The sequence below is a fragment of the Lithobates pipiens genome, unplaced genomic scaffold (genome assembly GCF_037356315.1).
Source record: "Lithobates pipiens isolate NorthernLeopardFrog02 unplaced genomic scaffold, aLitPip1_a1.2 Scaffold_8, whole genome shotgun sequence".
NCBI lineage: Eukaryota > Metazoa > Chordata > Amphibia > Anura > Ranidae > Lithobates > Lithobates pipiens.
This window is the reverse complement of record NW_027507903.1, coordinates 247,030,071-247,047,411: the sequence shown is the minus strand read 5'-3', so window position 1 is coordinate 247,047,411 and position 17,341 is coordinate 247,030,071. Positions and strand designations below refer to the sequence as shown.

The following is a 17,341-nucleotide window of genomic DNA, read 5'->3' as shown; positions in this document are numbered from 1 at the left end:
ACTAGCCTTTGAAATACCCACTCCATCCCCTCCGCGCACACATGCTGACTAACCTGTGTAAGAAAGGTGTGTATACTTACCTGTTTTCAGGCCGCTCTGGTCCAATCATGTGATCCGGCTTCCGTGTCAGGCTGCAGCAGCTGCAGGGGGGGGAAGAGGGAGTACTGATTTTGAAGCTTGTGGGTGAAGTCACCCCTCCAGCCTTTAGTAGCCATTGTTAAAAGCACTCTCTTCTCCCCTGCAGCTGCTAATGGTTGACACAGGGGAGATCGTGTAAATATATTATTATTATTATTATTATACAGGATTTATATAGCGTCAACAGTTTACACAGCGCTTTACAATATAAATATAGGCAAGTAAATACAGCTTCCTTATCCAGGTTAGTCAGTACCAGTGTGGGGGTGGTTTTATGGCTAGTTAGGTGTGTGTTGTGGTTTAAAAACAAGAATAGGCAATAACATTTCATTGGCATACATATTACTGTATGTATGAGCAGACAGCACACATGCCTAGTATACAGCAGCATGGTGAGGTGAACACCTGAGCACTGCACACAGCTGACCTGTGCTCAGGGGATTTCCCTGTATGAGGCTCTACGACTAGGAGTTTCATCACCTCAGAACACCCCATACATGACAGGGCTGCCACAAGCTCACACCTGACCATTGCCCCCCATTTAAGTTGCAGGTATAGTTCCACCTGAGGTCCCCCTCCCGCCCTCCTCCAGCCTGCACTCCTACCTCGCTCTTGCTCTGCTTGCAGGCAGACAGGGATAGTTTTCTTCCAGCCAGGCATGTTCCCAGAGGCACGGCTCTCCTTCAGGGCTCGCTGCACCTTTGGCACATAACACCTCCCAGTCACAATGGAAGCCGGTGGCGGCTCACACCGCTTTCCTTGTCTGTTCCCCGGGTGCCGGCACTTGTGTCGCCTGCTGTGCTCTGTGTCTCGAGGGGGGGAGAAGGCTCGGGTAAGGAGGGGGCTGCAGGAGCAGCTCACGGAAGGCACTGGAGTAGGAGGAACAAGTGCACGGTGATAGAGGCACACTGAGAGAGAAGGGGAGGGATGTCAGGGGGCGGGTGGGGGAAGAAAACTTCCCATAGAGGAGGAGTAGTGTGCTCAGTGCTGTGCTCAATGCTCACACACTTCATTCCCGCCGGGCACACATTATTCTATGGCGGCGTGCTCTGCCCGTGTCAGTATACCGGCTTCTCCACTCTTCCATTCATGACTAGAATAGACACTCCCATCTGCCGCCAGCCTCCATTAACCCCTTCCTAGAGCGCGCCTTCCCCTCCAAGTGCTGCTGTCAGCGCTATGGAGCACGTTGTGTATTGTCTGACAGAAATACAGAGGAAGGGAGGAGGGATTCTGCATCCACTTACCACACTGTCCCATTCATCTCTGCAGGACTGCACCATTCTACTGCCTCTGTGTGTGACCCCAGGAAGAAATGGGGTGGCATTGTACCACTGGTGCCTGGCACATTTGGTGATAGACAGCTCTATATATATATATATATATATATATATATATATATATATATATATATATATATATATATATATATATATATATATATATATATATATATATATATATAGATACTGTTTATATATATATATATATATATATATATATATATATATATATATATATATATATACAGTATATATATGTATTCATCTCTGGTAAACCATTTTACTCACCCTAAGTTCATACTGGCATGGGGGGGCTTAAAAACACCTATGCAAACGATAAAATGGACCACACACATAGTTAGTCAGGTTGAAAAAAGACACAAGTCCATCTATTTCAGCCTTTCTGCACCTTTGTATCCCAGGGGAACCCTTAAAATAATTTTCAGGTCTTGGGGAACCCATGATAAAACCCATTCATTGGGGGTCAGTGGAAACAATGCCCCTTACTTTGGTGGTCAGTGTAAGAATAGCCCCCTTACAGAGAGTTATAAAGATCATTGGTGTCATACCACTGGCTCCTCCAAGTGGCATTGGCTCAGAATTATGTAGGCACCATCAAACAGGAGGTAAATCAGCCACAGCTCAAGGAACCCCTAGCCACCTCTGGAGGAACCCTAGGGTTTCCACGGAACCCTGGTTGAGAATGGCTGATCTAGTTCAACCAATATAAAAAAAACAAAAAACTTACAACCCCATATACACAATCCTTCACCTACAGTTGATCCAGAGGAAGGCGATAAATCCCAGCAAAGCATCATCCAATTTTCTACAGCAGGGGAAAAAATTCCTTCCTGACCCCCAGATAGGCAATCAGAGTTTCCCCGGATCAATTTTACCTATAAATGTTAGTACCCAGTTATATCATGTACATTTAGAGCCTTTTCACGCTGCTAGCGCTGGTCCATATAGTGAACTTGGTTCTGAGTTATTCACTTTAAGCGCCCCGTTAGTGGCCGAAAAATGCTGCTATAACAGCAGTAAAGCGCTGCTAAAACTAGGAAAGGGTTAAAACCCACCCGCAAAGTGCTGTTTTCAATGGCAGGAGCGGTGTATACATCGCTCCCGCAGTGCCCCAAAGACGCTGCTTGAAGGACTTTTTTTTTTTGCAGTCTTGCAAGTGCACTGCCCCAGTGTAAAAGCACTCTGGCTTTCACACTAGGGAGGCTTGAGAGGCACTTTACATGCGCTATTTTTAGCGCTAAAGCGCCCCAAAAATGCCTTCAGCATGAAATGAGTCTTAGGAAAGAATCCAGTCCTTTTTTAAAGCAATCTAGTGAGCTTGCCAGGACCACCTCTGGTGGGAGTCTATTCCACATTTTCACAGCTCTTAGCCCTTGTACACATGGTTGGACATTCCGACAACAAAATCCGTCGGATTTTGTCCAAAACCGGTGTTGCATACACACGGTCAGACAAAGTTGTTGGAAAATCCGATCGTACATAACGTGACGATGTTATTTCGTTACAACGGGACTACGTTCAGGCTAGTAGCCAATAGCTTTGGTCTAGGAATTTGATCTGAGCATGCGTGGCACTTTGTCCGATTGGAATTCTCTACACACAATCGGAAAAAGTCCAATCGGATCATGTTGTCGGAAAGTTTTATAGCCCAGCTCTAAAACTTTGTCCGTCGGATATTCTGACGGAAACAGTCCGATGGAGCCCACACACAGTCGGATTATCCGACAACACGGTCCGATCAGACATTCTCCGTCGGAATGTCCAACCGTATGTACAAGGGCTTAATGTGAAGAAATGTAAAGAGTGCCCTCTTGTTCTCTGTGATGACCTTAAAGAGAATACCTCAACACCAAGTTCACTATATGACCACTTATGTATTTGTACATGGTGATCATATGCCCCCTTAATCTCCTTTTCTCAAGAGAGAATAAATTCAGTTCCTCTAATCCTTCCTCATAGCTGAGCTCCTCAATGCCTTATCAGTTTGGTTGCCCTTCTCTGCAGTTTCTCCAGTTCCCCAATATCCTTTTTGAGGACTGGTGCCCAAAACTGAACTGCATATTCCAGATGAGATCTTACTGATGATTTGTACAGGGGCAAAATGATATCTCTCTCTCCTGAGTCCATACCTCTCTTAATACAGGAAAGGACGTTGCTCGCTTTGGAAACCGCAACTTGGCATTGCATACTATTACTAAAAGAGAAGTGTATATTTTAATTATACTTACCTAGGTGGATGCTGCATATATAACGCTTTTGCAAAATCCAAGTATACCAGGTCCACCGCCACCCCTCTGTCCAAGGTTTTACTTACCGTCTCATAAAAAGAAATCAGGTTTGTCTGACAAATTTTGTCTTTCATGAATCCATGCTGTCTGTTGCTTAAAAACGTTTTCCCTGCAAGAACTTATCTATGCAGTCTTTTATTAAACTCTCCAGTATCTTTCCAACTATAGAAGTTAAACTAGCAGGATTATAGTTTATTTGGTAAAGACTTTGATCCCTTTTTAAATTTAGGCACCACATTGGTCCTATGTCAGTTCAGTGGTACTATTCCAGTCATTAACAAGTCCCTAAAAATGAGAAACAATGGCTTTGAAATGACAAAGCTCAATTATTTTAGGATCTGTGGGTGGATGCCATCTAGTCCTGGTGCTTTATCCACCTTTTTTCTGTCTAAATATTTATGGTTCGTATCACTTTTGAGCCATTGTGGATCTTTTGGGGCTGTGTCAATACCATCCCCATTATGGACATGAGCTCCCCCATGCACCTTTGTATACACAGAGCTGAAGAAGGTATTTCATAAATTTGCATTCTCTTTGTCCCCAGTCACCCACTCCATATTATTTTGTAAAGGGCCTACACGCTCAGACCTAATTTTTACTATTGATATATTTTAAGAATTTTTGGGGGTTTTTCCTACTAGCTTTTGCAATTTAAAATTTTTTGCATCCTTTGATTTCCTTTTTATATATTCTGTTATATTCTTTGTAACATTAAAACGATGATAGTTTTCCTTTATTTTTATATTTTTTCAAAAGCTCTTTTCTTATTATTTGTAGCTTTTTTTAACTTTGGCCGTGAGCCACATAGGTTTTATTTTTTGCATTTTAAACGTATTGCTCATGGGATTATACTTTGCAGTGAGTTCACATACACTGTTTTTGAAGAATTCACAATTCCCATTTCTGTTCTGTGTTCATGTGATGCCAATATTCCCTCCCAGTCTTTGACCCCTTTCACACTGGGTGGTTTTCAGGCATTTTAGCACTGGAAATAGCCTCTGCTAAGTGCTTGAAAACCGCCTCCCATTCATTCCAGTGTGACTTTTCACACTCGGGTGGTGAGCTTGCGGGATGTTCCGAAAAGTCCTGCAAGCAGCATCTTTGGGGTAGGTTGAGAGTGCTGTATTTAGCGCTCCCAAAACGTCCTGCCCATTGGAATGAAAGGGCAGCGCTTTCAAATCGCCTGAAAAGCTTTTTTGGGGTTAAATGCGGCCCGCTAGTGGCCAAAAAGCAACGCATTAGAGCTAATTTTCTTGTAATAGGTTTATACATTTTTGCCCTTTAACTGTTCCAGCAGTGCCATTACTCCAGTCAATTTCCGAGTAGTTAAAATCCCCCCCCCCATTATTATCACTGTCCAGCCTTTGCAGCCCTTTCTATCTGTGCAAGGAGCTGCCTCCTCATTAACATTGTGGGGTCTATAACAAACTCCAATGATAACTTTTGTAGTACACACACCCATGTACATTTCCATCAGTGGCGGAATTACCAGGATTGCAACAGTCGCACATGCAAAGGGGCCCTGGCATTCCGCCACTGTCGGGGGGGGGCCCCAGAGGGGTTGCTAGTTGCACGGCTCTGATAGGAGAGCGTGTCTCTCATGGAACAGCTCAGAGGTGGCATTGACAGACAGTTCTATCTCCCCCTCCATTGTCTTTCACACAGGGTGACAGAGGACACAGCTGATCTGCTCCGCCTTCTTCCCCCTCCCCTCTCCTGTGTGTGCTCATGGGAAATGTGAGCATGTTAGCTTTGCACTTGACTGCCCACGGAACACACACAGGAGAGGGGAAGGGGGAGCAGATCAGCTGTGTCTTCTCTCATTCCGTGTGAGACAGGAAAGAGGGGGAGATAGAACTGTCAATGCCGGCACTGTGCTGTTCCAGGACAGATGCTGTCAGCTCAGAGCTGTGCTGAGAAGGCAGACGGCACTGATAGGAGGCACTGATGGGTACTGATAGGAGGCATTGATGGACACTGATAAGCACTGATAGGATGCACCCATGGACACTGATAGGAGGCATTGATGGGCACTGATAGGAGGCACTGATGAGCACTGATAGGAGGCATTGATGGGCACAGATAATAGGCACTAATGGGCACAGATAGGCCACATTGATGAGCACTGATAGGAGGCACTAATTTGCACTGATAGGTGGCATTGATGGGCACTGATAGGTGGCACTGATGGGCATTGATGAGCACTGATAGGCAGAACTCATAGGCTGCACTGATGAACACTGATAGGCAGAACTCAGGCAGAATTGATGAGCTCTGATAGGTGGCATTGATGAACATTGATAGGCAGAACTGATGGGCATTGAGCACTGATAGGTGGCACTGATAGATACTGAAAGGTGGCATTCATGAGCACTGGTAGGTGACACTGATAGATACTGATAGGTGGCATTGATCAGCACAGATAGGTGGGACTTATGAGCACTGATAGGCAGCATTGATGAGCACTGATAGGCAGCATTGATGAGCACTGATAGATGGCACTGATGGGCACCATTGCAGAGTACTGGTAGGTGGCACTGATGGACACTGTTAGGCGGCATTACTAAGCATTGAAAAGTGGTGCTGATAGGCAGAATTGATGAGCATTGATAGGTAACATTTGTAGGCGGAATTGATGGACACTGATATGCAGCACTGATAGGCAGCATTGATGGACACCGACAGGCAGCACTGATAGGCGGCATTAATGGTCACTAATAGGTGGCATTGATTAGCATTGATAGGAGGCACTGATGTTTGGGGCACTGATTATCAATGTAAACTATTTAGTGACATTCTTGATGGTTAACGGCAGTCCTTTCCTCAAACAGACACAGCGTGGGAGGAAAGGGCTGTATATAACTGGAAAGTTTGTTTACATGTGATCAGCTGATCACATGGTAAAAGGCCGCTGTTATTGTGCTGGATGCATGCCCCAGGGGGCATGCGGGAGGCAGGGTTCTTGGGAGGATGTCCATTGTGATGCACTAGGTGTGCTCGCCTTTCATTTCTGTTTTTCTTGTAGTTCCTTTGGGATTAACCCATCTGAGGAAGGCAGCATCCACCCAGTTTTGGATACCATATATATCTTTCACACCATCTGACATCTGTTACTCCACACCTTGGAAGACCTATTAGCGCTGGAAGTGACTGTGTTGTCAGCCAAGCCTGGGTTTGTTTGATCTGGGCTGGGAGTGGCTCAGGGTAGTTCTGAGTGACTCACAGGTGGCATCACTAGGACCTCCTACTTCTTTCTATAATCTTCTAGTATTTTCTGGAAAGAGTGGCTGGAGGGGAGGTGGAGCCACCTGGGGTATTCTAGGGAGCCCTGACCTATCTCCAACTTGGATTGGCAGGAGGCCAGCCCAGTTGGAGAGGAATTGATCCTGGAGAAGTATTGAGCTGTAGTGTTAGGCTGTCGGGGCCTTTGAGGGAGCTCCCTTGTCTCAAGGGCGGTTACCAGGGGCGTAACTGTAGGGGGTGCAGCAGTCGCAACTGCAACTGGGCCCTGTGCTGCAGGGGGCCCATGCAGCCCCCTCTACATATGGCCGGCAGCAGCATAGGCAGCTAGTGGTACCAGTGCACCATGCACACAGGTGGCTGGAGGTGGAGGGTGACTAGCAGAGCTCCATGCTCAACTAACGCACTGGCTGCTCTTTAGTTGTGCATTCCTGCATGACCTGTGTCCTCGGCCGGTTCCTCAGAGTACCGCTCTCCTGCTACATGCATTGCCGCTTAGTCGGATGTCTGTTCTCCCCAGCCAGAGTCGCGCCCCCCCGAGTCCGGCCCACACTGCACTGCATACTTCTCCCAGGTAAACAAACTTTAAGCACACAGATGCAGTGCAGCCCTATGAGAGCCGGCTCCCCGGAGGACACTGCAGGCTTGTCTGCCAGCCCCCCTCCTCCCCCCGTCATACACAGATGATGAAAGGTCTTTCTGGGAGATATGCTGATCACCCGTCCAGCACACTGGATGGAGCCCAGGCCAACATGGATGAGTGCACAGCTGCAGCTTGGTCATGGTGAGTGAGAGGACCCCACCCCCCACACACCATTACATACCCCCTCCATCTCCCCCTGGGGACAGGGGCCCCTTCTCACGTGGGGACAGGGACCCTCATCTCCTCTGGGGACAGGGACCCCTTCTCACCTGGGGGCAGTAACTTCATCTGCCCTGGAGAAAAGGACCTCATCTCTTCTGGGGACGGGGACCCCATCCTGCCTAGGGACAGTCCCCCAAATGGGGCACCTAAAAATAAAAAAAACTAGTGATGCCAGTGGTGAAACGACAGGGCTCACAAAGGTCATACCTGTGACCACACCCTGGAGTTCCACCGCCGGACTCGGAGGGAAGGGCCCTGGCGGTAACATTGGGCCTAAGCTCGGGTGTGGACTGGGTCCTCCTAAAAAAAAGTGAAGGTGTCCTGGACAAGAGAGTACAGTAGGAGAATACTGCCAGCAAGTCTCCAGGAGTTCCACAAAGGCAGCCAGGAGGGCTGGTGTGCAAGCACATTGTCGGGAGGACTGGGAGGCATGCTTGAGAGGGCTGAGGAGCAGTCAGGGATGGGTGCAGAGCCAGTCTAGAGAATGGTGGTGTCATGGGCAGTGGAGTGAGGCAGCTGCAGCCAGGAAGGCTGGCAGTGCCTGAAGAGATGGTACTGGAAGCAGTAGCCACAGGGACAGCTAGCACTGGGACTTTTCTGTTTGCTACACCAAAGGGGCCCGCGGTCCCTGCTTGTAAAGGGCATTTGCTTTAGGCCTGTGTCAGGCCTATAAAATCAGTATTAGCTAATCTGGAGAGATAAAGAGAGGAAGCGATGTGCAGGAGGTGTTTGGAGTGATGCTCAAAAGAGAGGAAGCGATGTGCAGGAGGAGAAATTGAGTGATGTATATACCAGATGTATATAAAGTCCCAAATTGCAATGTTCTGATCACTTTGGCATCTCATAGGTCCTGTTGTGAGTGTGGTATGGAATCTTAATTAAGATCTCAGTGTTTTGTTTCTCAGTGCCTCCAACCTTACGGTAAATTTTGTGAACCTAGTTCAGAAAATCAGTACATACCACAATCCTTTCCTGAGTTTATTAATTTATGGAGTTTTCTTACCAATGTATAAATATCTCCCAACAAAATTAATAAGTAGATAATTTGACTTTATTAATTAATGAGTATAGCTATACAATTTCAAACAGAATTGGAATTTCTGGTGATTGATATTTCACACACTCATTATCAAAACATCAACAATTTACTCAGGGGAGCCCAAATTGGTCTGTTGATAAAATATGTGCGGTAATCACGCTTTATATTCAAGGACACAATATCCCTTGTCGCTTGGGGAAACAGTCCTCTGAATTTCTCCGGCTGGAAGGAATCCAAAGTATGTGTTATGGAGTCAACAGAAAAATATTGCCAATTTGAAATAAATATTAAACCAACAGAGCTTACTAAAAATTAAATGGGGCAATAGTACTCTCCCTGGGACCGCAGAAATTTAAATTGATGTAAACAAGTTTGTCTGAATTCCCCCAAACACGGTTACAATAATACGCGGCCTAGACAATCTATTAATGTCAATACATAAACTATAGAATATAATCCCTACAATTTTGAGAGAAAAGATTTCATCGAGTGGTTCCAGTCACAAGGTCCAGCAAGATGGGGAGTGGTCAAATTTCAGCAGACTTCTTGATCATCTAGGGGTTTATCCAACGTGTGGAACTGTGATCTTTCTCTATGGCCCTCACATCCTTTATACCATCTGGGACAATAATGTCATAAAATTATCATACGTTCAGCCCGGAAGGTTTGGCTTATTCTCCATTGGTTTGAGAACTTTAATGATTTACCTGGTAAACTTCGGTAATATCATCTTCAGCCACTAGGTGTGTCTGAGGACAGAAAATGTGTTCTAAACTATTTATTAAAAGAAGTGTGTTTTCTTTTATAATGGGTATTTATCTATATATCGGGGCTCATGAATATATGTCTATATTGTTTAGGGACCCCAGCAATTGGTACAAAATATAATACATTTAGTGTACATTTGATTAATTAATATCACACACAATGGATGTATACATGGATAACTGCATGACTCCTGCATATCCTATGAAAACCTATTTGTCTTGGGACAACACATGTCATATGGGTATCTAAACACAATTCTTAATTTATTCTATATCAAAATTTATATTTCTACTTTATGATCATATATATTTACAATGCTACATGTATAAAGATTATAAATGTTCCCCTACAGCATTCAAAATGAACCTTTGGATATTTCAGACACATTTCCATTATTGACTTTTCCGATATTTGTGCCTGTTTGTTTGTTTTTTGGTGTAAAATTAACTTTGTGTCTCAGTCATTGTCTGAAGGAAAGCTTGAGTCAACATTGGGGTTTTGACTAAAGAGGCAATTTCATACTCTGAAAAAATGGGATTATTTACCCAAGTTTTTTTCTTTAATTAAAAGTTTTGTAACTTTGGTCTGAAACACATCTTGACCATACTCATCTGGTTTCATACCAGACATCATTATTGTTCATGTTTACTTGGTTTCAACATGAATTCTGTTTCTTGACTTTAGCCTTCCAATGGATTGTATAACTTAATCATCCATTTCTGTTGGGAAGGGAAGTGCTCTCCTGGAGCGATAACTCAGTTAAAGTCTAAATGAAAAAAATATGATATTTTGATGTGTCTCGGCCATGACAGTCCCCATCCCTACCCAAGATTAATACCCCTCAATAAAACAAACAGAAACAAAGTGCAAGGACTGCTTTATATTTTTGGATGTTTTTAGATGAGTGACAAGAGTGTGCCTGGCAGGGGCAGGGTGACAGACAGACCACAATACTTAGCAGCTCCTACAGGGGTACCGCAACACATGCAAAACAAAACCAAAGAAATTCCTAGATCAACTTATCGACCAGCCTGCTAACCAACCAAATTGTCCTGTCTAAAGTATGCGCTAAAACGGGTTTAGTTTGCACAAATTTTCATACACATGTGTAAGCTACAGTGCTCCGTCAAGACACCCCACGGCCTATAGTCCTAACTATAAATTCTTCTGCGTTTTAGTGTATTGGTATGCCCATAGAAGTCAATGGCAATGTATCAAAACACATAATACATGCATTTCCTGTTCTCCCTGTGCCTGCATGATGGGTTTCTTCTGGGTATTCTGGTTTTCTCCCACCCTCCAAAGACATGCTTGTAGATTGATTGGCTCCTGTCTAAATTAGCCATAGTATGCATATGTGGGAATGTGAGCTAGGTACCTTCGATTGTAAACTCCTTGAGGGCCGGCACAGCTGTGAATGTACATTATACAGTATGTAAAGTGCTGCGTAAATTGCCCGTGCTGTAATAAATAGATAAATAAATTAATTTTAATGCATTTGTAACAAGTATTAATAAGCAATGGCCAATGGCTGGTAAAAGAAAAGTATGGCCAAAGCTTTTTTTGGCCATACAGTACTTCTCTTGCGAAACACAGTAGTACACCTGCATTCATTCTCATGTGACCCAGGGTCAGCTGATGGCAGGCTATTGCCCACTATCAGCTGATAGAGCAGAGCTGCCCCAGACTCTGCAAGGATCCCAACAGGATCCACCCTGCTGCTTGATTGCTCCGCCTCTCTGTACATCACTAAAAACCACAGCCATTTGCTCACACCACCTACCTGGCACTATGATGGATGCTGACAGTCACTGCTCTGTAGCAAAACCGATATACATTGTGCAGGGTTCCGGGGTCTGGGGTGGGTAATGTTCATAGTACAGGGGTAAAGTGTGGTTATGTACAGAGTAAGGGGGCCAGGAGTGGGTAATTCACAGAGTTTCGGGGTCAGGTGTATGTAACTTGCATAGTTTAGGAGTCAGCAGTATACACAACTCTGGGCACAGCACCCCCATTGATTCTTTTCACCACCACCCTCTTATACATATGTAGTGCTGATATTTTTGCCTACTAATGCTTAAATATGTAAACCAAACCTATGGACAATGTTATAACTTAGTATTTGGTGCCATCTAGCGGCCAGGAACAGGAAATGGACGTGGATGGTTTTCCTTTTCTAGAGCACAGAACAAGAGACAGGAAGTGACTGTTTACTTTTTATTTGTGACCTATCTATCCAGAATGCCAGTTGACCTACCCATGGTCACCCTCTTCTGAACTCCATGCTGGGTAGGCTATAAAAGGACATGCATGGCCATTTTCTTTCTCTTCTGGACACATGGCCTGCCTGTAAGGATCACAGAGGAGGTCTCCAGAGAGCACAGCCTACAGCCACTGTGGAGCGCAGCAAAAACAGACTCTGCCATTCACCTGATCGCTGGAGAGACTGAGTGACCGGATTGGGAAGGATCCAGAGACACCTGTCGGATCACCAGAGGGACCCGGTTCACCTTGCCGAGCGGAACAGTGTGACGGAGCCGGCCGGCCGGAAGCAAGACACAGTGCATCGCAGCAGAGCTGTTGTATTTATTCAGATCCAGTTGGTGAGCGGGCTGCGGCCCACAGTTTATTACGCACTTGCATACAGTTAGACTCCTACACAGTGTTGCTGGGACCTGTAGTCCCACGGAGGAGGATCTAACAAAGACTGACATTAGGCAGGCCTAAAGCCTACCCTTCATTGCATTTTAGCACTGTGTCATACCAGAGGCTATAACAATTGGAGTATCTCACAGGAACAGTTCCAGTTTTCCTTTTTAGTTAACCCTTATCTTCTCACTCTTTGGATTACAAATTATTACAGACACTAATAGCTAGCAGAAGAAAGAAGATCAAAGACTGTATTTAGTACTTCAAGGACTTGCACCTTTATTAAAGTAGGGGGAGCTCCCTTGCAGTTGTGTTGTGCCATATTTGTATATTGTCTAAATCATCTGTACTGTCATGTTATGTTGATGTGACAGTGCAACTGTTGAAATTACTACTTTAAACATAACCATAGTAAAGATGCGTTTTGGTTAAGAACTTTGGTGTGGAGTATTGTTCCTTTTCCAGCAGGTGACGCTATTGGATACTCAGGCAATAACAAATGTATACTGTTATTATATTGTACATTGTGGGGTTATCTTTCACCCTTAACTCCACACCAACATTGCACCACAGCTGTGTCAAGAGAACTGAGCCAAGTCAGTGGGGGTTCATTAGCAGAGTACAGGCCCAAACAAATTCAGCAGCTCCTTTGAGGGTCAGTGCTACACATAGCACAGCAGTAACACCTATATGCATACTTATACAGTATATGCAACATTGTACATACGCACCACATACACATGCATACAACTTTTATACACACAGCATACAAATGCATACAACATACATACAAATTGCATACACATGCATACAAAATAAATACACATGGGTTTGATTTACTAAAACTCTAGAGTGAAAAATCTGGTGCAGCTGTGCAGGGTAGCCAATTAGCTTCTAACTTCAGCTTGTTCAATTAAGCTTTGACAAAAAACCTGGAAACTAGTTTCTGTGCAAAGCTGCACCAGATTTTGCACCCTCCAGTTTTAGTAACTCAACCACACTGCATACACACGCATACAACATACACAGGGCAGCCATCAGAAATTGTGGGGCCCCTTACACAGCTTTAGGCCTGGGCCCCTCCCCGAGCCCGACCACCAACATTCCCCAGGGTCCTGCCCACTGGCTGTCCCACCAAGTCCTTCAGTGCCTCAGCCTCCCTCACACCTGTACATGCTCAGCCCCCCTCACACCTGTGCACTCACAGCCCCCCTCACACCTGTACGCTCTCAGCCCCCTCACATCTGTATGCTCTCAGCCCCCTCACATCTGTACACTCTCAGCCCCCTCACACCTGTATGCTCTCAGCCCCTCCTTACACCTGTAGGCTCTCAGCCCCTTCACACCTGTATGCTCTCAGCCCCCTCACACCTGTAGGCTCTCAGCCCCCCCACATGCAAGCTCTCAGCCCCCCACACTTGTACGCTCTCAGCCCCCCCACACCTGTATGCTCTCAGCCCCCCACGCCTGTATGCTCTCAGCCCCCCTCACACCTGTACGCTCCTAGCACCACTCACGTGTGTATATGACAAGCACGTACACACAGAGGCATGTACACACACAGGCATGCACACACGCAGAGACATGTACACACACAGGCATGTACACACAGAGACATGTACACACACAGAGACACACACAAGACATGTACACACACACACAAGGCATGTACACACACATAGACGTGTACACACAGGCATGTATACACACAGGCATGTACACACACAAGACATATGCACACACACAGAGACATGTACACACACACACACACAGACATGTACACACACAGAAATGTAGACACACAGGCATGTACACAATCACACACACCCCCCGCACAACAGCCCTTACTTGTAAGGTGGTTCTAGTCCCAGCTCTTGTTTCCATATGCAGAGGGGTGCACATGCAGGAAATGGCCAGAGGGGACAGCAAAGAGCAAAATGTTGGCTCATGACAGAGCAGCAGCCTTCTGACTCGCACACATCTCGGAGCATCCACGAAGCTCCTCTGCACCTGACCCTGCCTTTTCATATCCCTACCAATCGGCCGGGCCCGTCCAGGCGCTGGGGCCCCTTAGAAGTGTATGGGCTGTACCCCCCTGATGGCGGCCCTGAACATACATACACACTGAATACACAGAAATCCAACATCTAGCCCAATATCAATTTGTATGATATTATTGTTTTTCACTTAGTATATTGTTTACGGATTAGTCATATTATTTTAGTAGCACAGCACTGTTTGTTGGCATATCTATACACACTGTATATACATGCATACAGCATACATACACACTAAATACGCATACATACAACATCTATACACACTGCATACACGTGCATACAAGCTCCTCCTCCTTTGCAGTTTAGCATGGATGGGGTTATTGAGTGATTTTTCTTGTTCAGGTCTCGGGACTGAATGGGACATCTAGCTGTGTATGGCTAGCTTTACTATAAAAAAGTGCATTCTCTTTCATATTTTTTTTAAGTATTAGTTCAGTTACTGATACAGCAACATACTTATTCAGCAAGCAAAACAATGGACGCACGCTATTTTGTATCATTTATAATTTACAATTCAACCACAATTTACAGAGATTACTGCAGCCTAGTGCACTTAAAACATACCAAACCATATGTAGCATTAAACTGGCCATGGACAGATTATTAAAATGCACATTTTAAGTCTAAAGATTATATTTGGTTCTGCTAATGGGCAATAAAATGGTAGTTGGCATTTTTTATGTCACATGATAATAGCACAAATTGTGTATCAAATGCATATTTTCAGTACAAAAATCAGATCCGCCTGTGAGTTTTTTTCAGGCGGACCTGAACGGGTGTTCCATATATCTCTATGAAGCAATGGATGTCAGCGGTGACATGCCTGCTGACACCCAATCTGCCCCGATCCACTCCTCTCCGCTAAATCCAGATGGATGGAAACCCTATTTTCCATCCGTCTGGCCGGTCGGATCGGATAAAAACAGACAGGCGGTCCGTTTTCATACTATCTCCCCATAGAGGAGAGCGGAGATCTGATAGGTCTGTTTTTGCACAGTGTGCAGAGATGGACTTGTCATCCGCTGGCTCAGTGGGAATCAATGGATCAATCTCTGCTGAGCAAGCGGATGTCTGAAAATAGATCTGCACGCGTGAAACAGATCCGCACGTGTGAAAGAGACCCGAAGGTAGTTTTAGTGCACACAAATACAATGTAATATCCAATTGTTGGTAAAATATAGAAGATGAGATTGAATCAAGTATATAGATACAAAACATGTCCAGGCTTAAAATTACATACGCTCCTAAAATGGAGACAAACTTCGGTACTTAGCATTGTCCATACGTGATGCTTTATGCCTTTTGCTGCCAGAGCCATTTTTGCATTTTTTTCTTTGCGCATATGATTAAAACATCTTTTTAGTCTGGAAGATTAGTTAAAACCCCCAAACATTGCTGTCAATGTCAGCAAAAGGGTAAAAGTTTTTACAGGCCATTATTTTAGAGTTAACCATGAATGATGGTGCTCGAAGAGCCTACTGGGAGATATGAAGTAAATATCTTAAGAGACTCCAGGGCCAGGGACACATCATTCTAGCCTATGTCAAAGGCAGGACAGGAATAAAAATAAGAAAAAAACGATATAAAGACAATAACATTTTTTTATTTGTGATTGTGGGGGGGGGAGAAGGGTTTAAATTAACTTCCTTTTGGGGGTAAAATATATCAGGGATCTATTGGACCCCTAATGTTACCTATAGTCAGTAAAGCTGAACAAGCAAAGCTAATACTGGACCAGCATTATCTTGCTGCCAAAGGATCCGGGAAATGACAGCTTTGAACCAGAAAATGACATAATATATGTTGCTTTCAGTTTCATTAACCAGAGAGGATCAGTAAATTAATGTTCACTGAGCTTCCTCTGCTTTACCCATCAACACCCACCATGTCAGTCCAGAGACCACAGGAAGGATAGTGGGACCCCGAATACATGGCAACAATGTAAAGCAACAGGGAGTGTTTGAAAGTACCCCAACATACTGTATATCAGTGGCAGAAAAAGGGTTAAAGTACAATTCCACTTTTTCTACAATATATACATTAATATATATACAAAACTGGTATTTATGTCATTATGTAATATAAAGCTTTACTCTAGGCATAAAAACGTTCATTAAAATATAGTCCTCAATAGCCAGGAGGATACAAATTAGAATGAGCAGAAGAGTATCCTGAAAGCACAATAAACATGTCAAATGTAGAGATAAGTCTATTAGGTGGCAGGCACCTTGTTGGACTTAACAAATGGTAAGCCTGCAGTTTTTACTAGTTTAGTAGCTGAATTAAAGTTCGCCTTTAACTGGTGAACCTGTCATACTAGAATCTTTTTCATAACTTCCTTTGATAGGGTAACAACATTTACTATTCAGAAACCATCACTGAGTTGTCACTCATACTTCAGGCATCTGTACATAGACTGCAGCACAATGTGCTCGGGAGTGGTGGCACCAACAATCACAAATCATGCATGGTGGCACGAATCATTGTCAACACTGAGACAAGCTATTAGCTTGTCTCTCAGCTGCCCATCTCACATCTACACGCCCCTTTATGTAAATTAATACGTGATTAGGGTATGAAATGCTGGGAAATAAAATCCACTCCTATCACATAGAGCAGTGACGGCGAACCTTTGCACCCCAAATGTTTTGGAACTACATTTACCATGATGCTCAACTTCACTGCAGAGTGTATGAGCATCATGGGAAATGTAGTTCCAAAACATCTGAGGTGCCAAGGTTTGTTATCACTGACATAGAGGGTGACTTTATGGTACTTGATGGCCCACTTCAGACTCACTCAGAAAGCACATTGAAGATGGTCACATGGGTGCAGGCTAGAATTTTCAAAGAGGAAAAAAAATAAAAAAATTTCATATAAAAGCCATTACAGACTACTGTGAAATTAATAATATAGCACGGGGCTGTTTTTATTACACTTTAATGTTATTTCAGTGCAGCTACTGGGATCTCTTAAAACTCTTAATATTC

The 17,341-nt window shown here is 44.4% G+C and overlaps 1 protein-coding gene across 1 annotated transcript in view; it reads right to left on the bottom strand.

Annotated features, from left to right (window-relative positions):
- The window catches only part of GRIP1 (glutamate receptor interacting protein 1), an 837,005-nt gene extending 835,953 nt beyond the window's left edge, over positions 1–1,052 (bottom strand). The window contains exon 1 of the mRNA XM_077469661.1: positions 744–1,052. Within this exon, the coding sequence (XP_077325787.1) occupies positions 744–798 (55 nt within the window). The 5' untranslated portion in view covers positions 799–1,052. The remainder of the gene's footprint in view (positions 1–743) is intronic.
- Positions 1,053–17,341: the final 16,289 nt, after the last annotated feature.